This window comes from Corvus cornix, chromosome 1 (assembly GCF_000738735.6).
Source record: "Corvus cornix cornix isolate S_Up_H32 chromosome 1, ASM73873v5, whole genome shotgun sequence".
NCBI lineage: Eukaryota > Metazoa > Chordata > Aves > Passeriformes > Corvidae > Corvus > Corvus cornix.
The window spans coordinates 91,723,057-91,748,648 of NC_046332.1; the positions used below are offsets into that span (position 1 = coordinate 91,723,057).

A 25,592-nucleotide genomic window follows, 5' to 3' on the forward strand; every position below is an offset into this window, starting at 1 on the left:
CACTAAAGTGCAGCCTAAAATACTCATCTGGAAATGGCATTTTTAGTGCAATAATGTGACATTTTACTGTGCAGACTAGATTGGCACAAAGTTCAGCTGAAACAGTCCCAATAGAATTAGCCTTTCTATCTGAAACTTGAAAAAGGAAACTATTTGGTAGGGTACTTCTTCCTCTGTTTCTTTGTTTTCCTTTTGTTTTTGTTTCTGTCCAAATATACATAGTGAACTTTATTGTAAAATAATTGCCACACTTTATTGGTACAACACTTTCACCAGAAAGTTTATTAAACACTACAAGCAAACAAACTCTTACTACCCAAAGTGATTGATTTGGAGAGCTCCCGGCTACCCACTCAGACAACACAGGCTAAAACCCCTCGATACTGGTTTATGAAAGCAGAACAAGTATCCAGAGGGTTTTCTTCATTTTTCCTCTTGAAGAAAATCTATTCTACAGTGCACTGAGAGGGAAACACCTCATGCTTATGGTAGCCAGAAAGCTCTAGTACATCTGACTGCAGGCAAACTGAGTGGTGATGTGCCTGCCCTTATACTTCCAGGGCTCTGCCCTGCTCACAGGGAGATGTGGGTAAAAGCGGAGCGCAGTTTCCAGAGGTTTCTTAAAAACAAAATAAAAGCTTACCACCTACTAAAATAAATTATTTGTTCTACGGTGCATATGGTGGAGGCTTTTCTCCAGGCAAGCAGTAAGTTGGTGTATAGAGGGCTGGAGCATTCGGGGGAAGACCATAGCTGGAGCTGGACTGAGATGGAGGCTGAGTTTCTTCTGATAAAGAAATGTCAGTAGATGATGTTCCTGGAAAATTGCTGGCAGGCTGTTATCAGACAAAGAAAAATACCTTCTTCAGTAAAGGATTACAACCCCATTGAAATTCTGTGTTGTTTGCTATGTGTTACATAATAAGCCCCATGATTAAATTTCTCATGCGCTGCAGCACAACATTAACTTTAGTTCTAAAGTACCTGCTTAAGTGTAGCAATGATGGTGTCTAGTGGAACAAGACAGATTCCACCTGGAACCCAAGTCGTTTTTAACAGACATTGCGCAGACAGCTAAGCAATAGAGCAGAACAGGAATTTCTGCAGGAAAAGATGCTTGGCTTCCTGGGTGAGGCACAGCACCTGACTGACTGATTAGGTTACGTGTAGCTGCTCGTTTCCAGGCATCACTGTGAAATTTAAATTACCTCAGATGTAATTAATCTCACTTACAATACATGCATGCATAAATGCAAGGTCTTATTCCTTTGCCAAATGCAGATTCCTCTTAAGAGAAAATTTCACAGGTAGGCATGTGTCTCCCTCTTTGGCTGTCTCAGCTATGATGGGGCTTTGCATGAAATAGGCATGAAAAATAAATAGAGCTTAGGAAGTAGCCCATCTTCAGGAACAAGCAGGGTTCATTAAAACAAAAGAATGCATGTAGGGAATACTATTCAGGATAAAATCCTACTACTGCTTTAAACCAAGTTTGTCACTGATTTTAAAAGGGTCAGGATTTCACTCCTCCCCAGCACATGCCAGTCTAAGGACTTCAGCTGAAGACTTGGGCTCAGCTCCCCTCAGGTTCAGGCTTTAAGTGAACTTTAGGTGTCTGGAATTTAAAAACAAGATAAAGTAATCATGGATCTTTTTCATGAGAGATTGGAATTAAGGACTACAACCATCTGAGCAGGTCTGAATCCAGCAGCTTGAAGCCCTTAGATGCAACATGAAGACCTCAGACCTCCAGCCCCATGGATTCAGCCTCCAGCTCTCAAGCAATGGAAGCAGACGACAGTTAAGTTTCTGGCTGTTCCTAATCATTCCTGCTTCCATCATTCACCATTTGTACCTTTGAATAAGTTTATGATGACTTTTAAATTCATGTACTGATGCAGAAATTACTTCTCTCCAAACTGGAACATAATGAGTTCATACATACAGGGAGGTGGGTTGCTTTTATTTTTTTTTCCCAGGAATAGGGTTACGTTTTCCTTTTTGGATCCCAGTGTTTCTTACTAACCTCTCCTGGCTTGGGGACAGCTGGTGGGGTCTGACGCTGAATGTTATGAAGCAGAAGGAAGATAAATGAACACACTTTTTTTAAAAAGTAGAAATCTAGGGAAATAACTGTGTTTATTTTGGAATGCAGATAAAAATTTGGGGTAAATGCAATGCATTTCTGTTTCTCAGTGGACACAGGACTGAACAATCACAACAGATCCTCATGACTACTTACATGAACCTTTTCAGCCTTATTTCTTGTGTTTCTATCCCCTTCTCTCTCTACTCTTGGCTACTCTTACCTAATCAGCAGGTAAGAGTCCAAAGGACAACCAGAGAAAGCCTGAGGTCTGAGAACAGACCAGAAAACTGGGCACAGACTAAATCATCCCGGTGACAAACCTGGGAGCTGGGGTCCAGTTAAGCCCTACCTCTGCAAATTTTGTACTGAGTAGCAGCCTACGCTTTTCTGATGGCGTAAGAAGGGTGTGGTTTTGTACTGTACCTGAAGAGGCAACGGGTAGGATGGATATGTAGAAATTGTTGCCGCAGAAGGACAGAACCCAGCATATGTCAGGATCTGCTGGGCAGGATTGTACAGGATCTGAGGAGGAGGTGCAGCACTGAAAGCAATTTGGGACAGAGGTACCTGTTGAGCATAGGAGACAATAATATATCAGCACAGTGTAGAGGGGTCTGGAGCAGGAACTGCTCCTAACACAAGCAACAAGACAATTTAACAACTTTCCATTTTCCAACACAACACCAGTAGTACAAAAAACCAAGGAGCAGACAGAATGAGAGGAGGGTGTATCCAGAATGAATTTTCTGAGTAAAAATACACAGCTATTTTAATCTTCTTCCCTTGGAAAAAGACTGCTGGAGCATCCCTGGCAACAGTTACAGAAGTGCTGGCAGGACTCCAGATCTGAGACATCCTGAAGAGCACAGCTTTGGCTGCCTCTTCTTACTCATTCCAGCACCAAACACCAAGTCCTTCACTATTTGCTGCAGACTTCTTTCAATAGCAACCACCTGATGCCCTCAAGTCTTTTCTCTCTGCTTTCCTACACAGGTTTACCTAGATCTCCCTTTCCAGACCAGTTGCTCCTCTTTCACAACTCCCTCTCACTTGGGAAATGGAGTTTGCTGCTGGCTCTCCAGCATCACTCTTGATGTGCATACCTCATTCCTACTGAATAAAACCCTTCTCCCATGGATTTATTGGCCTGTCTTTTAATGACAACGCAAAATAAAGTTTGCAGGAAGTAGTAGCTCATATTAAACCAGCTAAAAAAACTTGGTCAGGAAAAAAAGAACAAAAGCTAAATGTGAAACAGGGTTTGTGTTAAACCCTAAACCCCTGTGCTATGTAACAATTTGTGAAGGACAGCAGAGCAACAGAGCTTTGTGAAGTATTTTCATGATATAAATCCAGCGGTTTCTTTTATTTCCTTTGTTTTTGTTAGCAGATTCCTCCACATGAGAGCATGGAATTTTCTTTTCACTGAAATAATAAAATATGGTGGTTGCCAGACAAATGCAGAAAGCAGTGGCCAGGATTTTTTTTTCTTTTTTTTTTTTTTTTCCCATTTTCTTTCAGATTTATCAGTGCGAGATATAAACCACTGCATCCTCTGGAGACAGTGTGAGATCTCTCTGTGACTGAGAAAGAGGTATATTAATTGTGTTTTTACAAGGAAAACATCATCTAGGTCACTGATGTACCACATAAGGTTATCTAACAATCTAGGCCTTAGTTTCCTGGAGAAATTTGGCATTCCAGGAGCTGGCATGGAGGAAGGCTGGGATCAAAGGCAGAGAGCTTATTTCATGAGAGAAGGGAAGTCTCTCATCTTCAAGGCACCCTCCTCAAAACACTCTCACCTGCAAGGTACCCTCCTTTCTACCTGCCCTGCTGGGTGATATGGTGGGGAGAAACGAAAAAACACTGTCTCAGGAGTAGGGAGGAGCAGGTAACCTGCTTGCTTCAGATGAAAAGGTTTGGGGCCAGCACCACAGCCCCAGAGTGTGCCCTTCCTTCCTCAGAGGAGGGATAAAATCAGATCCCTCTGACATAAATGCATCAAGAAACACTTGCTTCACCCACAGATGTGAAATACAGATGCCTGTTCTGCATCTGTCACCAACTTTCTGGTGTGGGTCTCTTCGGGTGCTGCTATTTGACCCTCTTTGGCTTCTTCTCTCAGGAACCTCTCTCAGTCCTCTCACATTCCACCCCCCTTAGAGCAATGCTCTCTAATTGCTAAGGATGAACATCTCAACAGTCCTAGAAGACAAATTTGGGGAGTCATCCACGCCAAATATACTAATCAAAGCACCTTATTAACCAGGCTATCTGGTCTCACCCCAGGGCCAGCAACAATTTGCAGGTACTGAAGCTGGTTGGAAGGATGCTTTTATCAAGTATTCCAGTAATTACTCTATGTTAAATTACTCAGCTAAAATACATGGGTAGGTTGAGACATTCTGAACTGCACTAACACCCAAGTCAAAAGAGATAAGGAGCTATGAACTAGCCAGGGAGTGCTGCCAGTGTCAGCTCACTGGCCTCACACAGACCTGCCAGAGAATTCATGGCTGAGCTCCAGCTACTTTTCACATCTGATTGCACCTTTAGTTGCATGAGTGCTAACACATAAACCCATGGCAAGTAGCTCAGTAATTAGGGGTTAATTTTGCTTTCCTTTTTAAAGCAGGGTGAGGGACGAGGAGAGAGGATAAAGCAATGCTATTTAACCTGTTAAGATTCCTTTAAGGACTGCAAGGAGACTAATTTAAAAAATTTTTAAAAGACAGCCCCGTCCCACCCCCCCCATCCTCCCCTCAGGACTATCAGTAGTTCAGATTAATGCAGCCCTAAACTCAGGGCAGGCAGATTCCTTGGCAAGGTGTGTCAGAAAAACATCCAGAATTCATCAGATGAATACTGGGACAGGGAAGGGAGTTTCTAGATTAACTCAGCACCAGCAAGTGAAGTTTTCCATGTAATTCTTTACCTGCTATTTCTGTAAGAAATAATCACAGTGTGTTATCATTTTGGGTACTTCAGCTACATCTGTTTATGTAATATCTTAATCTGCTTTTTGTTAAAAGTGACTTTAAGGCAACTGCCTCCATGTCCTATATCCAAGCATGCTGTAGATCTCAAAAGGAGAATTCCTGTTGTAATCACTGCAGCTTCCCCAGCACCCTGCAGATCACAGAGGGCAGCCCCACGGGTGACACAGCAGCCACTGAGCTGACACCTTGGGGGTCAGGAGAGAATGAAATGTTTCCCACTGAGCCAGCACAGCCCTCAGGCAGGCAGCAGAACCACAGGGAGCGTGGCAGGGTCTGCAGGGAATTTGTCACAAGAAAGAAAACCCTCAACAACCAAAACAACACTTTTTTTCTGTCCAGGAAATATGATGGGTTTAAAGGCAAGGGCACTGTTTTGCAAACTCTCCCCTTTGTAACATGTTTTGGCTGCCAGCATTCCCCAGAGATAAACATGATGTTTTTTGTTTGACTAGTCAGCCTGGCCTTGTGTTTTCTGGAAGTCAATCCCAAAGCAATGCTGTGAGGCATTTCAGGGGGCTTTGCAGTGCTCCCTGCAAAATGCCAGTGAGCATTTATGTGAGAAGGTGACATCCTAAACAAAGTAAATAGTTCTCCCACATATTTTAATGGGGTTTTTTTGCTCTTTTTATTTCAGTCCCATGCCCCTTTTTTTTCCTCTTCTTCTTGATGTTTTCTTCGCCCCTGTCTTCCCCCAAGGGTTACTCCTTTTGTAAGGAAAGGAAGAAGCAGATTAGCAAATCAGCTCAAAAGAGCCCTGAAAAAGCACAGACAGGAGCAAGGGGCGGTCATTGCATTTTGGATTGCTGCTTTAGTAAGACTTTCACAACATAGCTGAGGTGACTGACACGAAGTCATCTTTCCCTTGAACTATGACATCCTTTTCCTGCTCACACTGAGACACTGAACAGCTTACTCAGATCAGGTTTTTAGCTGGAGCCCTGACAGACTCACTCAGCTAAGCTTGGGGTCAAGCTGCACATCCACTGCTGCTGTGATTTCCTTCTGTGGTTCTATGCCACCCAGTCAGAAGACCCAGACTGTGACCCAGGCTCTGCCTCCCAGCAAGGGAATGCGCCAGACCACAGAGACTGCAGTACTCCCAGGAACATCTCCTTGGCTTGTTGTTCCTCACAAGCAGTGCAGCGATGGCCCCGCAAAGTGCAGAGCTGTATCAAAGCATCAGCCCAAATCTCATATAAGCTTAGGTTTGAGCAAGACAGGTTAGGTGGACTCAGGCTGGCTCTCTGCACGCTTCCCACAGCCGCACCTGCACCCATCTGCTGAGCAGGAGAAAACATTTAGGGACACTAAGCTGCAGTGCTCTCCCAAAGGCTAACTGTAGATGATGGCTGCCTTCACTTCCCATGCAAGCTGCTCTTCCCCTCATTTCCCACTGTGGTTGTTTTTGCTCCCCTTCTGCTCCTCTCACAAGGAGGGGATGAATTAAGATGGGAAAACTTCTTCTACTCCTTTTGGGCAGCTGCAACTCTTTACTGGCTGGCTGCGATCTGTCATCAGTTCCTTGCAGGAGTCCCCTACACAAAGGACAGCTCAGCTGCACATTTCTTACATGTGATAGCTCATTGTGCTTGTTTGGCTTAAGCTAGACGGAGGAATATTTCCTCGAAATTTTGCAACTATTAACAAAGGTGAATTTCAAACAATTCATATGACCCTGCTCTATTTTAAGCATGGTTTTAAGCACCCAACATATGTTGTAGATAGCCTGGCCATGGTTGCTAAGGAATGCTGGGTGGTCAGAGCTGGGCCTGGATGGCCTCCAGTCTGCCTGGATCCCAGTTCTGAGCAGTCCCTTCCTGCCAGTCTGCTCCTCCTCCTGTCCTGATGTACATCTCAGCTATCTCTCTTCCTTTCTCTTCCCTGCTTTTTTTTTTTTTTTTTCATTTTACCCATCTTTCTATTCAGTTTTATCTTCTGCAATAGTCAGCAGACACATCATGGGTCTAAGATGACCCATGCTGCTATCACACCTCCCTTTGGTTCCTGCATTTCACCTCCATCTCCGTGTCTCTGCCCATTTAGTTCTACTACTCTCCTGACAGCCTAGTAAGTCATGAACCCCTTGCTTGGTCTTAAGCCATTGTTTTTGGCAAACATGGCCACTGACAGTGATAATCCCAGGAAGAGAAACTTCACCCTTTAACGTGTCAGAAAGTCTAGGCAAATGGGGGACTTTATTGGAGAATCCCTCCCACCACACAGCCTCTTCTGAATGCTGTGGTGCACATCAGCAGAACATGGTGTCGTGGCACAGGGAGTAGGCATTCCTTAGTGAAACAAAAGAGGATGTTGAAGTGTCCCGAGTACACAACTGTTTAAATAAAAACTTGACTGGTACTTCAGAATTCATCCCCATTCTTGGGGAAAAGAGCTACACAAGGCTGAACAGTCACACCTAGGACTTGACTTTTACACATTAGCTACCAACTAGCATCCTCAGACTCCATGCTGGCCCACATATTCAGTGACAAATTAGAAGGGAAAACTGGTGAATTGCCAGGATTTGTTCACATAGTTGTGGTTTTTTCTTCCATTCACGTATTTGACCAGGCTTGACCCACTTAGCTGTGAACAGCTGGCAACAGCTTTGCCTAAAGGTATAAATCCATGAGAGAGGCTGAGTTGTTAAAGGACAATGACTCAAAATATTCCCCCATTTGTAGAGACCCCAGGGTGCTTGGTTGAGATGGACAAGGTGAACTTTTAGTTGTGTAATGGCTAAACCTCTGATCTGATAAGGCACAGGGTGAATGATGGGCTGTGAGTGAGACAGGAGATGGATCCTGTGGAGACAGATTGTGCACCTTGTCATGCTAAGTTGTGCTTCCCTGCACAAACCACTGGGTTGTGGGGCTCCCCCTCCTCCCTCAGGGAAAGTACCAAGGAATTCAGGACATTTGCCTGTGGCCTCAGCATGTTTATCTCTGCTGATGGGACATAACTGACTCAACTGCGCTGGTGGGATGGGCAGCTGTGTTGTCTCAGAAGTGTCCCACGGTTCTCATTATTATATCAAGCTTCCCGCCTCGCAGGAGCTATCTGACCTGTTCCCACCTGAACCAGAGTGAATATAAACCCAGTGGATCTGTTCCGGGGATTTCTCTCCACCAGTTCTTCGGGATTTCCTCCACCACCAGATGGACGTGGTCAGCAATCACCACTTTGACCAAGACTGCGCAGCAGCCAAGTCTTGTCACCCATGGGCAGTGAGATCCTCACACTCTTGTCCTTTCTCTCTCTCTCTTTTTTTCCCCTTTTCTCTGTCCTTGGGTGCTGTTGCGCTTTCACATTGCAATGCTTTTTGTTGTTGTATTACTCTAGATAACCACCACAGTGGCTCCAGACCTGTTTTCCTTTGCAACAGAACTGTTCTATAATAAACCCTACATTGTTTACTTGCAAGCACAGATCATTCAGTGTTGTTTCATTCTAATCCACCCCAAGGGAGCTATTAACAAGAACCTGGGTGACACTCACTGGTTACTTCTGCAGTGGCTCATAATACTCCAGACTCCCACAACACCCAGGAAACACATTTAAAGCATCTCCTTAATATATTTATACTTCTTTGGTTTTAACTCACTTGGTAATGCCAACAAGCATTAGCATTATGAGAAGCCCTCGCATAAGGCAAAAGACTGTGAGCCTTACCATGTCTTTAAACGCCCCAAGAATGGCTGCTGTGATAATCCCCAGAAACAAGCCAATGATGTTGAGGACTGTGGAGGACCACAATAGTCTGTACAGGTGAACCACGTCCTGACAGCTGCTCACGCCGAGAAATTCATAGTAGCTGGAGGACTGGTCTGAACTGAAAGAGAATGCAGACAACATCACTGCTGTGGGAATGGTTTTGCACATAATACAGCACACTACAGGATCTGACTCCTTCCTGCTTGCTTTCCTCTTTGGCAAAGTACTATATCTATGCCCCCACCAAAAACTGCTCAGAAGAACTGGAGAAAGTTCTGCTGAAAAACTGGCTCTGCTAAGGCCAGCATCAAACAGTCCAACTAATACCAGCCCCAGTTTGGCTGATTGGTGGTGGTTACCAGCATGGACTGTTTTTTAGTTTTTGTTCAGTTGTCTCTAAACAGAAGTGTTACCTTGGTATATGGATGCTGCCCTTGTCATTTAGCTACCAGATAAAGCTTGCTTAGCTTTGTTTTTTTTTCCCAGCTCACCTAGAAATCTGCTGGCATCTCAGAAACTGGGGAAGACAAGTTGCTTAAGCATTAATTCAACCACAGGAAGGGAGATATTGCCAGCTGGCTACATTTGTTTATGGTGTCTGTGGTTCCAGATTAATGCAACACAGTACAGTATAAAGATATGTCTTTACACTCTGGATTATACTATCCAGAAATCTTTGTTCATATTTCTACACCACATTGGTTATTGTAAATCAGGCATGTGGTGAAAATACCCCTCATTGTCTGGCCAAAAGCCAGAAATACCCTACTGCAGAATTTGAAACCACAGGTTCCTGAAGTTCTTTCCAGTACCTGCCTCAATTTGAGCCCACAAATGAGCTCCTAGGGCAGCTATTAGAATTGGAAAGATTTTTTTAAATGCCAAGCCTGTTTTTTCACTGTTAGGAAATTGCCATCAGATCATGGTGGAAACCAGAAGTGAGCAGTTTGTGCTCACTCTTCTGTTCCTCCATCCCCACTGCATGGCGCAGCAGTGGAGGTGGTGGTTAGGGAAAGCTCTGCAGAGCAGTCCACAACATTTCTGGGAAGAACCAAGCCAGGCACAGTAACTTCTGAAAATATCCAATCAATGGCTTCAGGTCATGGTTCTGGCACTGAAGAACCACTATGGTTGAGTTCATCTGTCATGAGCCCATCTTAACCAAATAAACCTACAGCTTCAGCTGCCATGAGGCTGAGGAAATTGGATTTGCCTTCATATCAGTCTATTCCATGGCTGACAACAAACCACTTTCTGGGCCTGTGCCTCCTCCGACTTCTCTCTAGCCATATTGTGAACTGGAACTGCCAAGTCTTCAGAGTAGCATGACTGCTTCTTTACCCTGGATTTGTCCATGCTAGTGCCATAAGATCTTGCTGTCCACTGCGGAATGTTGACAATAGCAGAACATACACATTTAATTATATCGCTGAATAATGTTGCAGCAGTGATCAGTCCCAAAGTGTTTCAAACAAACTCAATGTCTTAGAAAAATGGCACTGAGGATCTCCATCTGAAAGGGGAATATGCCTGATCTCTCCTTGTGGTTACTTTATGCTTTAAGCAACAGTCTCAGTCACCTTTCTTGACAACTCTGAATACTTTCACCCCTTTAACACCCCTGTTCTTTTCTGTGTTGAGTTGGGCTGTTTGGTTCAGTGTTAACATGCAGGCATTAGCTGTGTACCATGGAAGGAAGCATTCTCACTATATACACACTGCATTGCAAATATGATGTTCCATCATTTGTCTGTCATAGAAAAGGTACCAAAGTTGAATATTGTCTACCTTTCCCATTTGTTTTGTATACCTCTATCATGTCCAGATTTAACATTTCTTACATAAGCAAAAGATTCTACATATGATTTTAATCCATTCCATAGACCTTCACTCACTTTGTGTCTCCCATCTGCATATGAAATATGCATGCATAGATCACTTCCCTCTAGTCCCAAATGTCATTTTACTTCTCTAGTTGAATTAGCATCTGGCTAAGAGCTACTTTTTCATGCAGAAGCCTTATGTAGAAGCTTGATTGTTCCACCCTTGTTTCCCTATGCCTAAAATGTTCATGTCTGGCATCACAGTAGCTGAGGCTTACAAACGACTGGGGTTATTCAGGGCTGCTAGCATGTGAAGAGGAGGCAAAACCAAAATAAAAAAAGATGTAGGAAAGAAGAAAGATGAGAAATACACAGGAGGAAAGAAAGAAAAGTGACTGTGGCTGAACTGTAGAGGGTTGCAGAGGTTGCATGAGAGTGTATGGTAAGATGATACACAAGGGCAGGTAGTGATAAGACAAGGCGGAGTGGTTTTAAGCCAAAATGGGGAAGATTTAGATTAGATATTAGGAAGAAATTCCTCACTGTGAGGGTGGTGAGACACTGGAACAGGTTGCCCAGAGGAGTTGTGGATGTCCCACTTGTGGAAGTGTTCAAGGCCAGATTGGAGGAGGCTCTGAGCAGCCTGGTCCAGTGGAAGGTGTCCCTGCCCCTGGCAGGGGAGTTGGAACTAGATGGTCTTGAAGGTCCCTTCCAACCCAAACCATTCTGTGATTCTATGACAGTGAGACGTGCAAAGGGTGAGTCAAGCAAAACATTCAGCAAATCTAATGGGAAAAATGCATTGCCAGACCAACAGTATATCTGAACAGGGATGTGACTGAGTGATCAGTTTTGAGCACGCAGCAAAAAGCTTATGGATCTATTTAAAGAAAAAGAAACTGAAATAATACCAACACTTATGAACAAATCCTGACCTATTTTATGCTGGCATCAGGACTGCAACTGCAGAGGAGCTGGATTTCTCATCATACAAGCTCCTTGTGTTACTTCTTCAGGCCCTACCATTTACCAAGAATTTCTCAGAGGCCATGGAATGCACACAGGTACTTACTTCTCACAGTTGTACAGATCACAGCAATAGCATGTGTTACTCTTTATTTTCAGCTGGCACTTGCTGTTTAAGGTGTGACATGTCACCTGCCAAAAAAGTAGAAACTTTTATCCTCAATGTTTCAGTGTTGTGTGAATCACCCTACTGACCACAAAAAAACCCAGCTACTACAGCATTGTCAAGTAGTATTACCTGTTGTGCAGAAAGATCCTGAGATTTCAAAATTCATGACTGCAAGCCAGAAGGACATCCCTGAGCTCCTAGGAGCTTTAACCAGGATGACAGCCCCTGAGTCTGAGGGCATTTGCACTATGGAGCACAGAGCTCCCAGCACCAGCCTGAAGCCAGGGCCGCCAGAGTTTTCAAGCACTTTGCTGCACTGCCTGGTGCTATTCTGATGAGACCCACAGTCTGCAGCCAGGAGACCCAGATCTCTACAGCTGTGATGCAGTGACCATGGGTCTGGGGAGATACACTACAACAAACACTGAAGTGGATAAGAGCACCAGTCTATTATAGTGGGGAAATGGCTAGGGAGCCAATTTATCTGAACAGCTTCCAACAAATGGGAGCTCTCCACTTTCAGTGAAACCCTCCTGAGGAAGGAAGTAATTATGAACAACAACAAGAACAATCTTCAAACTCACAAACAGAATAATTCAGAAAAGATCCAAGCACTCCAGCAAGTAAGTGCCATTTATTGCAGGCTCTTGACTATAAAACTGAAAAGGTTTATTTATGTGAGGAGGAATTGCAGGGATGGACAGATGCTAGAACAATAAAGGCAGGCACACGTAAGCCCCTCTCCATCCAGACACAAAATCATTTTAATGACTCCTTAAGTGTGGTAAGCATTAATCACTTCTATTTGGCACTACAGGCCAATTGAAATATTTTATATGTAAGGCTTTTCTTTTCCCTGAGATTTTTACCTTATTGACTTTGAAATCCCGGAGAGCTGTCAGGTTTTAAAAGCTAGCAGTCAGAAAATACATTCTTTCTATAGCTTTGATTTGATAGGAAAAAGTCTCTGTAACCACTGGAGAAGTATTTTGTTCACAAAATGCAATTAAAATGTACTATTGAATGGAAAACTCCTCATAATGAAAAAGTAGAAGGAGCATGCTTAGGAATACATGCCTGCTTTTGACAAGTTTATCAGACAGTTCTGGCTTACCCATGAATGTGTTACTCAGTGGAATAGTGTCCACAAGAGATGTCAAACCAGAGGTTTCTCACGTCCTAAGTTCTGGATCTGTGCATCCTTTTTAGTATGAAAACTGTCACTGTTGATCAGTCTGTACTCCTCACGTGCTTGTTCCCGGCAAAAAGGAAAGCCTTAAACACACACACCCAGCACCAGAGAAAGTTCATCTTGCAGCTGGTCTCAGACTTGCTGCACTTGTCCTTAGCAGGATTTGATTGAGCAGTGGAAGACGGGTGCCAAAACTAATGTTAGAATGATTCCTTGGGATTTCTTTGCTGCTCAGGACAAGGCTGTATCTGTGGTTAGTGCCTCATACAAATCAGCTCTTCTATCCCAAAATGGAAGTTAGATTATAAAAGGACAGTCTCAGTCTAGGTTGCAATCTGGAAATGGAGCTCACAGCTTGATACAAACACATCCCATTTGTCACAAGGGCATCTCATCCTGAGACAGAACCTTGTTTCATCACCATTGCTCTATTGTATCTGAACTTACTGGAATGTAACCTAAGGGCTTGGTTGGCCTGAAGTCCAGCTGTCCTCAGCCTGAGCTGCAGCTTACTGCAGGAAAGGAGCACTTCTCAAAGCAGATTGAAAACCAATCCTGGAGCACAGTTGTGTTACCACAGCCATTTGTGGGATGCCCTATGCTTTTGCATTCAGTGGATCTTCAGACTTTGGTTTCGATCTCCTGAATGCAGTGAAAATGGCCTAGGACCTGCAGAGTTAAAATTCCCGTTACGCATGCACAGTTGGGATAGGAGGGCTTTATAGGATGGAATGGGTTACTAAAAAGTGGTTTGTTCTGATGCATGGTTTGGGGACCACTTCTGATAGGAAATAAAAGTAGTTTTTCCCTCTCCAAGCAATAATAAGGCCAGTCTGCCCCTTTTAATGTAGAAGGCTAGAAGTACAAAACAGGGAGATCAGCATGATCTTAAAACACATTTTTAGCTGCTTCTACTCTACAAGACACATATTATTGGCCAAGGAAGTTACTATAGTTATCTATTTTTATCACCGCACTTTTAAAACATGCCCAGAACAAGACACTCCTTTTTAGGAGAACAGTGAACAAACCAAAATAAACAAATTAGTGTGTGGTGTGAGCAAGGGTGGTGGAAACAGGCCATTTGTGGGTGTTCTGCATGTCAAGACCTATTATTTCATTTCAGTGACCAGACACTTAGCTTTTTCATGTCCTGGATGTTTCTGATTGATTATCTCCTTAGCACCAATTGAAGATACGTTCTCATCTCATGGTAATTGCAAGAAAATCAAATTCTTTCTGCTTTGAGCAAAGAGAACTGAAACAGGCAGACCAAATGAGCTGGAGACCACTTACAGGTGAGAAATGTCAATCAAAAGGAAACTTGCACTCCATAAACAATCTGCTTTCCTAGTTAAGTGTTTGCCTGGCATGCAGAGCATGTCCTCTGCTCACTACCTGGCTACCTTTGGAAAAGCAAAAACCAAGTATAAATGCCACGGATCCTTAACTCTGAATTAGCATATGCTGACTCTAAATCAGTGAACAACCAGACAAGAATGTTATTAGAAACTACCTACACTTTTAACAGATATGGGGGTTGTGTTTTTTCCAGAATAAAGGAAGGAGTTCTGGGTGGCCCAAGTTTAGACATTCCGAGAATCAGCAGAGCTGTGGAAAACCATCTGGCCAGAAGCCTGAGGCTGGGGTCACCTGGAAGGAGTTGTGGTCAGTGTGACGCCAACCACATGCTTATTACAGGAACCAGAAGCGTTTCTCAGGCCATGTCTGTGTCTGAGTGTGCATGCACACTGTAGAAAAGGATGGAGTAAAACTGACAGGAAAGGGTGTTGTCAGACTTCATAAGTTTGTCTAGGTAGGCCTTTACATGAGCAGATCAGTGAAATATTTTTGTCATACATTTTCTGAAATCAACAACAGGGTGCCCTAGCAGCAAGATTTAAGTAGTGCTTAACCTGGTAGTATACTTCGCTAAGCTTTCTAGAAATATCAGTGGTAACATTCCCCATACACCTTTTCTTAGCCGTGCCAGGAATGGTGATAGAGAACAACTGGCTTCTTGAAAGTTATACCACTGTTCAGCTGTTCTCCATTTTGCTTTTCTATTCACTCCCACCAATTTACCACAGTAATAAAATAGGAAAAGAAACTAAATCTGGACTTCTCAGGAGGTTAGCCATTTGGATATGGGAACTTTTCTGACCATGTTAATGTCATTGAGATAATGAAAAAGCTGCATTTAAAACCACTGATGTTCTTGGCCTTTGCTGGATAAATACAGAGATTTGAAGTCTTCTGGATGATAAAAATGGATTAATTTAGGTATTTCCTATTCCACTCGGAGTCTACAAAGACCTTCTTAGAGGAAGATGCCAGTGTGACAAACACATTCCAGACAGTTATTATACAGCATAGATGGACTAGGAATCATTCCATTCCCAGAGTAATGTACTGGATTCAAACACTGATGATGACTCAAAACCTCACTGATTGTAGTGATTTGCAACGATCAGAGGCTTGGACAAGCAGGGAGTCACTTGTGGGAGAAAAACAGTGGGGTTTCTGTCTACCCATGACTTACATGCACAGACATGCTCTCAAACATCTCCCTCACTCCTCCCCAGCACAGCAGAAATGAACACATGATGAGGTGAGTTTGTTTACCTCAGTCTGGTAGGCATCATAGAGGAATCCTATTCCACTTGAATAAAACTGGCATCTTTTGTTATACAAAGGTCTGGGTTCCTGTGAAGAGAAAAACAGCCAAAAAAAAAGGGATTGGTTTGGAGGAAGTGGAAGGCACCATGTCCCATCTCCCCATGCCTAATGTTTACAGCTCTGTGGAGCTGAAGCTAGTGCAGTCACTTGGGTAAACAGCTCACACCCCCCGTGTTGGCTTTCTTTCTGGAATGGCTCTCCTCAGGGCTACATTTTCCATCCTCACTCCACCACTAAGCTATGTGAGTATCATTTATTTTTCTCTAAAAGACATCACCCCTGGCATTTAACCACCTGATGTCATTTAACCACACTTGATGCTAAATAGTACTGCTCTATGAGAATGGTCCAGTCACTCTTTTTTCTGGTACAGTCTCTTATCTAGCACCAAGATTTACTTTGCAGGTTGTTTTCAAGATATGGGACTTTGTTTTTAAAGAATTTCAACAACATTCATGGTGAGAACAAAGTAAAATATATAAGAGTTTGAATATTCCACTTACAATACACACTTCAAACCCCAGAAGCAAAACAAAGAATAATGAAGAAATTAAGGCAGAAAGAGAAAGCAATTTACATTGTTTGGTTTTGCCTTATTTTCCATTTATGCTATTGCAAAAGATGCATTCACTGCTCATATTTCATATTTTGCTTGTTACAGTTCCCACAAACTGATATAAAGGAAGAACACAATGAAATATCCTTGGCCAGATGGAAAATGTGTGCTTCTGACCTTGGCAAACAGCCACTTTGAAAGCTGGAGGGTGCATACCTCAGTCAGTTTCAGGACTAGACCATATTTGTTTTGGGAGGATTTGACAACATGAGTCCCCTGTGATCCAATGTCTATACCAAAGCAGTGTTGGAATTTCTTAAGTTTGCAAAAAAAAGAAGAATTTTTCAACTTCCCATCACTTATCTAGTCCTGATCTGTGCCTTCAAAAGCATTCAAGTGCTCATTGCTCCTCAGTATGTCAGTCAGACCAGATACGAGACAGAAGATGCAAACCCACTATCTGCCATCCCCTCTTTCCATGCCAACTTACAAGCAAAGGACTATTTAAGTTGTTAGCAGAAATCTTCACTGATTAACTTTCACTGCATTTTAAAGCTTTAAGATCCATCCAGGAATAACCTAGAAATTGCAGAAAGATCTGCACTACTTCACATCACAAGCAGAGTATTCTCTGCTTGTTGGATAATGAAGTGTGAACTGTATAGATCTGCTGATCCAAAATGCATAATTAGTCAAATTGCAGAGCTAGGCAGGAATGCAGACAGATCAATGAATAAAGCTCCTCCGTCAGCTTGTTTGCCTTTCTGATTACTCCAGCAAACTTAAGCAAGTTTGAACATCAGCTCTCAAGGGTTAGAGAAAGGTTAGCTTCCTGCATCCAAAAAAATTTATTTATACTACACAAGTGTAATAAAAAATGCTTCAGTAACTCTTTTTCTCTAGAGGAAAAGCAAATACCACATGAACAGCATGCCATATCTTGAACTAGGTCAACATTCTTCCACAGTCCTGGGAAAGCATTAGCCTTCAGCCATGACTTCCAGGGACAGTTCTGGTTGGGAGGTCTAAGAAGATTGCAGTTTCTCTGCCAGAACAAGGAGCTGACAAGTAGAGTAGCTCTGGTGGACTTCATCGTTACAAACAAGGAAAGATTGGTCAGGGATGTGAAGGTCAGGGGCAGCTTTGCCCCTAATGATATGGTGGGGTTCAGAATCTGGAGAGGATGGAGCAGGATCCCAACTCTGGGCTCGAAGAAAGGAGACTTTGGCTTATTCAGTGATACGTTTGGAAGAATCCTATGGAATACAGTACTGGAAAGCAATGAGGTCCAGGAAAGTGGGTTGATATTCAAGGTTCACCACCTCCTAACTGAGAAACAATTCATCCCAACCAGCAGAAAATCAAGCAAAGGCAGCATGAGGCCTCTGTGGATAAACAAGGAGCTCCAGATGTAACTCAGGCATGAAAAGGAAGTCTATGAGAAGTGTGATAAGGGGGAAATCACCAGGGAGGAAAATAGGTAAATGATATGAGCATGCATGGAGAGGTTAGGAAAGCCAAAGCTTTCCTGGAATTCAATCCATCAAAGGTTGCAAAGGGCTAGAAGAAGGGCTTCTATGAGCATATTAGCAGCAAAAGAGAGATCAGAAAAATACGTGCACATTACTGAGTAAGGCAGGCAACATGGTACAAACACATGGTAATGGTCAAGGTATTCAGTGCCTTCTTTGCCTTGCTCTACTGTGCAGACCAGTGGGAAAATCTGGCACAAGAAAGGATTACCCTTGCTGAAGGGGGATCAGTTTAAAGAACATTTAAACAGAATGGAGATACATCCTATCTTCAAGGATGACAAGGAAGAGAATCAAGGGAACTACACACTGGTGGGAAGGGATGGAGCAAATAATCTTGGAAGCAATTTACAAACATCTCAAGGACATGAAGGTGATTTGGAGTAGTCAGCATGGATTTAACCTTCTTCAAGGATGTGACTGGCTTGGTGGATGAGTGGAGCTCCTTGCTCACCTGCTTCTGATCTTTATCTTCACTAATCGCTCTGGCAGTCTCTCATTCTCACAGACAAGCTGATGAAATATGGGCTAAATAAATGGAGAGTGAGGTGGACTGAAAGTTGGCAGAACTTCTGAGGTCATAGTGTTGGGAGTAGTGACATGAAGTCCATCTGGAGGTGACTTAATAGTTGTCTACCCCAGGGGTTAATACTAGGGACAATATTGTGTAACATCTTAATTACTGAACTGGATGGGTAGAGTACACCCTCTGCTAGCTAGCAGATGATACAAAACTGGGATGAGTGGCTGAAACACCAGAGACCCGTGTTATTGTTCAGAAGGACCTGGGCTGGAGAAATGGCCCACAGGAACCTCAACAAGTTCAGTACAGGGAAATGTCAAATCCTGCACCTGTGGAGGAATAATCCCATGCACCAGAAAAGACTGGAGCCTGACTGTCTGGAGAGCGCCTTTACAGAGAAGGACCTGAGGGTCCTGGTGGATAACAAGTTAAACATGAACCAGCAATGTGTCCTTGTGGCAGGAAAAGCCAGCAGTATCCTTGACTGCATTACCAATAGGCCCAGGAAGGTGATCCTTCCTCAACACTGGTGAGACATATCTGGAATACTGGGTAAAGTGCTGGACTCCCCAGTATGAGAGAGACCATGGACATGGTCTGTGAATTAACAAACTTTAGTATCTGTGATAAGAGAAGCAGAGCTGGGATTGTTCAGCCTGGAAAACAGAAGGTTCCCATGTACCTTACTGATATGGATCAATACTTGATGGGGAAGTGAAGATGGAGCCACATTTCTCTCAGTAGTGTCCAGAAAAATTACAAGATGCAGTGGGCACAAACTGAAATACAGGAATTTCCATTTAAACATAAGAAGAAACCTTTTTTATTCTATGGGTGATTAAACATTGGAACAGGTTTCCCAGAGTGGTTGTGGAGTCTCCAGCCTTGGAGATACTCAGTCTGGACACTGTTCTGAGCCACCTGTACTAGCTGACACTGACAGGTGGTTGGATTAGAAATCTCCAGAGGTTCTGCCCAGTCTCAGCAATCTTCTGATTCTGTGAAGAAGGTCAGAGTCTATGTCAGGGTATGAGCACACTAACAAGTTCTCTCAAACTGACATAGGTTACGAGTTTAGCAGATATACTTTAGTGCCTGGAGACAGATGCTCCCTGGGCTTACCTTCTGGGCATTCATATCCTTACTACAGGTTGCTGATGAGTGATATCACCACACCACACTATGAGGCTGAGTCTGATCCTGAATGCTAAGATACTCCCCTCAGACACCTCTGTAAGGCATCTCTTAAAGGCAGTGAGAGAGCTGTCTAATCTGCCTCCATCAAGTATAGGAAGACCCTCACTTTTGGCCCTCATCTCTTGGCTTACACAGTTTTTCTACCTCTTATACCTTCTTCCTCTTAAAAAATAAACTGGTCCTTTTATTGGTTTGGTCTTTGGTGGAGAAGACAAGCACACTTTTCATCCAAGTGTGCTTGTGACTGGAAGCAGCACTGCTCCCTTGGGAGAGAGGTGATTGATTAATCCATACCAGCTATTATGGCTTGATATTGCTGTGCAGAAAAAAGGTCAGAGCTGTGACGTGGAAGCGACCACAGTGAATACAGTTATTACATTTGCATGCACAATCAAGGCAAGCAAATACCTTCCCTCATGCACCTAATTTTGAACAGCAAGCCTGCTACACTAGTACAGCCAGCCTTCTGCATTCAGTCTGTTCTCTAAATGCATCCCTATGTGCAATCAAAATAAATGAGTGATGATCAAATGTACAAAAATAACAAAGATTAGATAACATTGGCCTTGTCCAGACACACACAAAATTTAACACCTAAAGCACACAGCTTTTAAGTAAAGGTACTCTGGGGATGCCAAGAAGTTGCATCGGTAAAAGCTTCCATTTTCCTGTCACAGAGGTGGTCTAGTCTGTCTGTCTGCTAAGGTGTTTATATGAATAAGGCACCACACAGATATTAAAAAGAGTTTAAAAGTTATCCAACAGTACGTCACACCACATAAGAACCTGCTGGACTTTACAGGAGTCTCTAATACCAAAGGCAAATGAGACATACTTTAAAGCTATAAAAATATTCCTGACAGACAGGTCTTAAAATACTTCATATTGCTCACAACAGATTGTATATGAATATAGTATGTACTTACCAGTCCTTGATTCTTCTTGATTCTACTGCTTATAGCAATACTGGTTGAGACAGAGCTAGTTTTACATACTATATATATGTGTGTATGTATATATATACATTTCATCTATTAAGAGTAATTCTAAAGTATATAGCAGCAATATTCTTTTTAACTAATTTAATATCCTTTGATACCAGGAACTTCCTCAACCACTTTTATTGAAACAGAGCTATGTAATACCTCCCATTAAGGTGTAATATTAATTCATTAAAATATTAATATATAATATAAAATGCATTCCCTTTCTCTGCTTCGAGTAAGTCCCTTTGAGTGGAAACGGGCAGGTGGGAAAGTTCTGTTGGTTAGAGCTCTGTTGATACATGCAGAGGACAAAATATGTAGGCTGGTAAAAAGAGGAAAACTACAAAAATGTAGTTTTCTGCTTGGGTTTGTTTATTTATTGGTGCAAAGGAAAAATGGACAAGTTTTATTCAATCCTTCTGAGCACTGGAAAAGATGATTTCTTAGCTAATTATGTATGACTGAGTTTGTGTATACTGGGCAGGTACAGCCAGAATGCCATCAAGCTAAGTTTAGAAAATTTTCTAATTTGCCAAAAAATCCCCCCCACCACCCAAAAAAAAACCAGGACACCCAGTACTTCCCTTTAATTTGAGACAAATCAGAACTGCTCAGCCTTGCACCCTACAAGGCAAGCTCTAGCTTTCCCTCTTCTTGAATTTTTTATTTCAATAGTTTTCCAGTATGTGTATTAAAACCTGAGAGTGACAGACGGACAAGAGTGAAGGCTTTATGCCAAGGAAGAGAAGACTTGGTCCAAATACAGAGGGTTTTGGTTTGGCTGATTTCTTTATTTTAAGAGCATACAATAGAAACCCCACATTCTCTTTGATGGTGGGAGCATTGCAGTACGTTTTTTGTGTAAGGAAAGTATTCTTTTAACAGTATCTTTGGTGAATGTCTGTGAGGAAGTTGAAGGGCTCTTAACTGAGGTACAGAAAGAAGTTTCTTCTATGCCCGTTTTTGTTTCCTTGGAGAACAGATATATTTTGGATAACATAGGGAAAATTCTGTTTCTATTATGTGTAAGCTCACTTTCAGAAAACGGAGATATAGCTTAAACTTTATTGAATGAAATGTACACCATACTTTACAAAACATGACTAATAATTTTTTGAAATAATTATATAGTGAGGGCTATTTTTTGCAGTTACAGTATTTATTTACTCTTAGCTTCCATAGCTGCATTGATAGAGGTGTAGATTAATCAGTGCCAGGGAATGTTTCCAGGGCTGAAACTCGAGCATCAAGCCCATTAAATTGTTCGAACTGTGTTGGTGATGGCTTTGGCCTGGGCAAACTCTCACTCTTCCAAAATAATTTCTGGGCATGATTTGTAAACTATTATGGGCCAAGAACCATTCCCAGTAAGTAATTTGGACATTGCCATTTACATTCCAAGAGACTTTGAGAGTGAGGACGTGGGCTTTACCGTGCCAGCTGGCCTGGGGAGCATGGAACTGTCCTGGTCACATGTAAAAGATGAATATAGATAAAACTGAGGAGTCCAAAACCAGAATAATGTTTTTGGTGTCTCATTAGCATCAAGTTTTAATTTTCTGTTTTCAGTTGTTTTCATCTACAGCAAAGCTAGCAATGAATAGGAGAGGGATAGCTGCCAAAATTTTTCAAGTTTAATCCTAAAAACAAACTGAAACATCACCCTTCAGTGCCAGCTCAGCCTTGTGACAACAGCTGGGTGTTCTGGAGATTATAACTCCCTTCAAGATCACACTCTCTGCTAACTTTCTGAAAACAGGCATGCAAATATGAACAAATAGAAGTTATTAGCAACTAGCTTTTATGCTCCTCTGGAGGGCTAGATGGAGCACAGGTATCTGTGCTCCACACTGGCTGAGAGCACATGGCACATGGGAGCATAAAAACCTGAGAGCTTTCAGACCAAAGATAAAAGAATCTCCTCAAAGAAGGGCCCAACATATTAGGAGCCTGGGAAAGCAGGCAGACTGGATCACTGTCTGGGGGCCCAAGCTAGAGTTGGTTGGATCCTACCCTGTACAAACAACGAGAGGAAATGCTACAGGTCTTTTGTAATTCCTGTCTCTCTCTGACCAAGGGCTGTTTCTCCATCTTTTTCAACAACACTCCCAATGAGATGGGTGTCTCCTGAGGAAGACTGCTAGAAGATTGCAGGGATTCACAGGAGTGATTAATACAAACATCTTTGTGCTTTCGATCATAAACAAATGAAAAATGCCCATTTAAAAAAAAATTATGAACAGTTTCCATATTGGCTCTGGCCAGTTGGGTATTAGGAACTTCTGAGTCCAAGGTCAGTATTACCAATACTGCAGTGGGGGGGTGTCAGCTTCAAGGAACAAAACATTTTATACCTCAGTTTGCTCCCCAGCCTTGCAACTCCCACACAGAGTACATGACCATACCCTCTAGAATCAGAAACAAGGGTGGATTTTTTTGAGAACGGTTTTGGGCTTTTACTCACTGGCAGATAAACCTACAATTCAGTTTTCAGTTTATAATTTCTGAAGCAGAAACAGCTTTCAGAAAACAATTTATCTTGAAGAATTTCACTGTTATATGGAAAAAGAAGAATCAATACCCCCTGAAATCTCCAAGTCCATATTTCCAATTATTGAACCCACATCAACTGCCAGAAAACTAAGTAAAATAACAATTTTAAAATGCCTGGTTTCCTGAAGACCTGTATCTTCTTGTGTGTTGTTAAAGAATCTGTAACTTTCTGGTAGTCCAACAGAATGCCTTACACATAATTAATGAGATGTTAAATTTTTGTATACATATAGTTACATATAGTTTGTTTTGTAAACGATTTGCTTACATATAATTATTAACATAGCATTCCTCATATGCCTCATTGAAATTTATTTCTGTAACTAATGCCATTATTTTCAAACCTCTGTATTTCAGACAGCAGCTGGACAGAGAGGAAGAGAGGGGTCACTGCTCACTGTGTGGCAGGAGCCTCTGGGCAGGACACATCATTTTCTCCCACAGGAAATGTTGCTTCCTTGGACAGGCCATTGTCCTGGGGCTGCCCACCACCACCACTGGGCTCAGTGGGCTTCTCTTCTCCCCCTTCAATATCTGGGACTGCTCTTATGGGAGTGCCAGGCATCAGCCCCTGGCTTTTGCCAGGATGTGCTCTTTCAGTCAGTGCTAGGGATTCTAAGGAGGCTGCCATTGCATCTCCATCTCTCTTACGCACTAAGAAATTCAACCCACATAATAAATTGGCTGTAAGCATTTGGCTGGCAGCTATCTGGAATGCTGTGGTTGCTACAAAACCTCAGGTTTAAAACCACTGTGACTCTGCAAGTCCAGGTGCTAGAAAATAAAGCCCTGGACATTATGGAGAGATGACTGAAAGACAGGCATTGTAAAACAAAAACAAACAAACAATTTTTTTTTTATTTTAAATTAAGGAAGTTGGGAAAGGGCAGTTATGGGAAGAAAATTAAATGTCCTACTGGACTTGGCAGTGTTAAGTTTTTGTTGAACTTGATCATCTTACAGGTCTTTTCCAACCTAAATAATTCTACCATTCTATGATAATCCTTACCTACTTCACATTTTGACCATGCACCAAGACAGTTTTTTCTAGAATTATTAACAACTTTTATCTCATAGTCACCAAGCTCATAATCAGCTTTTGAATCCAAATGTGTCAGTTCAGTTTCACTTCATCAGGTGGGCTTCCAAGCCTTTCCATTTCTGCATTTCAGCCATTTTCCTCCCCTGTGATACTAGTGATTGTTTCCTACTTTTTCTAATGTTTTGTCCTCTTGATGGCATCACCTTGACTATCAACATGGAAAGTCCTAGGCTGTCATGGTGTGCATAGTGCATGCTGGCTGGGATTTGGGAGGGTGAGTGCTAATAAAAGTGAACCATTTCTGGACTCCCACAGTCCTGTGTGAGTGCAGCAGCCCAGCCCCAAGGTTATGCTACTGCCAAGGGCTGCAGTGGATCAGACCATCAGGAATAGAATATTTTCAATTTTTTTGCTATTTTTGTCAAAATTTATCCAATAATTAGTGAGGTATATTAAGAAACTTTAAGCCCTAGAATTAGGTTTTCACATGTTCTCTTTGCCTAAGGTGCAGACCTGGCTAGTGTTTAATTCAGTTTCTACATATATTGCCCTTGCCTTAAGAGTCAAGGGTTCCCAAATGTACAGTTGATCAAACCCTTCAAAGCAATGCAGAGTGAGACAGAGACATGCTTCTGTCCATGCCATACTGCTACTGTAACTACAGCACATTAGTGATCCCCTGGTGCAAATAATACAATTAATACATTCCCAGTGTTGTTTAAGCACTTCAGAGGCAGCCGCCACAGTATCTGGTTACATTCTCTGGGTGAGGTCATGCCATGAGAGCAATTCCACCGCAGTCTGCAGACAGCACTTACCCTTTCTTGCGCTTCTACATCTGCCTTGCATGAATTTAAGAGCTAATCTTCTTCCAGAAATGCTGCACTGCAGCCTAGAGACCCTGCCTATCTTGTCTGCTATTTCTGAAATAACCCAACTATTTCCTATTTTCAGTTCTGAAAACAGGAAAAGCAGCTGGTAGGGCTTAAAACCTTTACTCTCACAAACTAGATTTACTTCCCATTGTGCTTTCCAGAGGCTCTTTTTAGGATTTCTATTTAATCGGAAAGACTAGATCCTACAGAATCCTCTTCTCTTAATGCTTGGTAGCACTAGATATTCATTTCAGGTCTTTCAAACCAGTAAATATTCACAGTACCTGTACACTGTCATGGCTGAAAAACACACACTTTGCAGTGGTAGCCTCAGTCTTACTCTGTTTTGCTGAGGTTTGTGGTCTTGTAGTACCGCTACACTCAAATGAGAAGCCTCCAGATGCTGGAGCTGCCACATTGCTGGACAATGGTCACTTTCTGATGTGGACTGACAGGTCTGTGCTCAGATGGATATAGATCGATTAGAAGAGATTAAGTCCTCTTCAAACAGGTGATTTTCTCCCAGTGACTTTTGGCCACACTCTCTGTGGCACGAAGGTGGGAGGAAAGGCCCATCAGCCTTCACAAGCAGATGGAGTGCAGTGGAACAGGCAGAAGAAATGAGAACTGACTCCCCTGCACATTCCCAAGGAGGTTCAGTGGCTCCAGTGCCTTTAGCTGATGCAGGCTCAGG

At 42.6% G+C, this 25,592-nt stretch overlaps 1 protein-coding gene across 4 annotated transcripts in view; it reads right to left on the bottom strand.

Annotated features, from left to right (window-relative positions):
- Positions 1-234: 234 nt before the first annotated feature.
- TMEM255B (transmembrane protein 255B) overlaps positions 235-25,592 on the bottom strand; it is a 65,574-nt gene continuing 40,216 nt past the window's right edge. For 3 of the 4 annotated variants that reach the window (XM_039549582.1, XM_039549587.1, XM_039549577.1), the window contains 5 exons: positions 15,581-15,661; positions 11,701-11,786; positions 8,764-8,923; positions 2,513-2,656; positions 235-836 (listed from right to left, as the gene is read on the bottom strand). In XM_039549582.1, the coding sequence (XP_039405516.1) occupies positions 669-836; positions 2,513-2,656; positions 8,764-8,923; positions 11,701-11,786; positions 15,581-15,661 (639 nt within the window). In that variant the 3' untranslated portion in view covers positions 235-668. Of the gene's footprint in view, positions 837-868; positions 1,191-2,512; positions 2,657-8,763; positions 8,924-11,700; positions 11,787-15,580; positions 15,662-25,592 lie in introns of those variants that run through there. The other variant, XM_039549591.1, reaches the window with a different exon arrangement.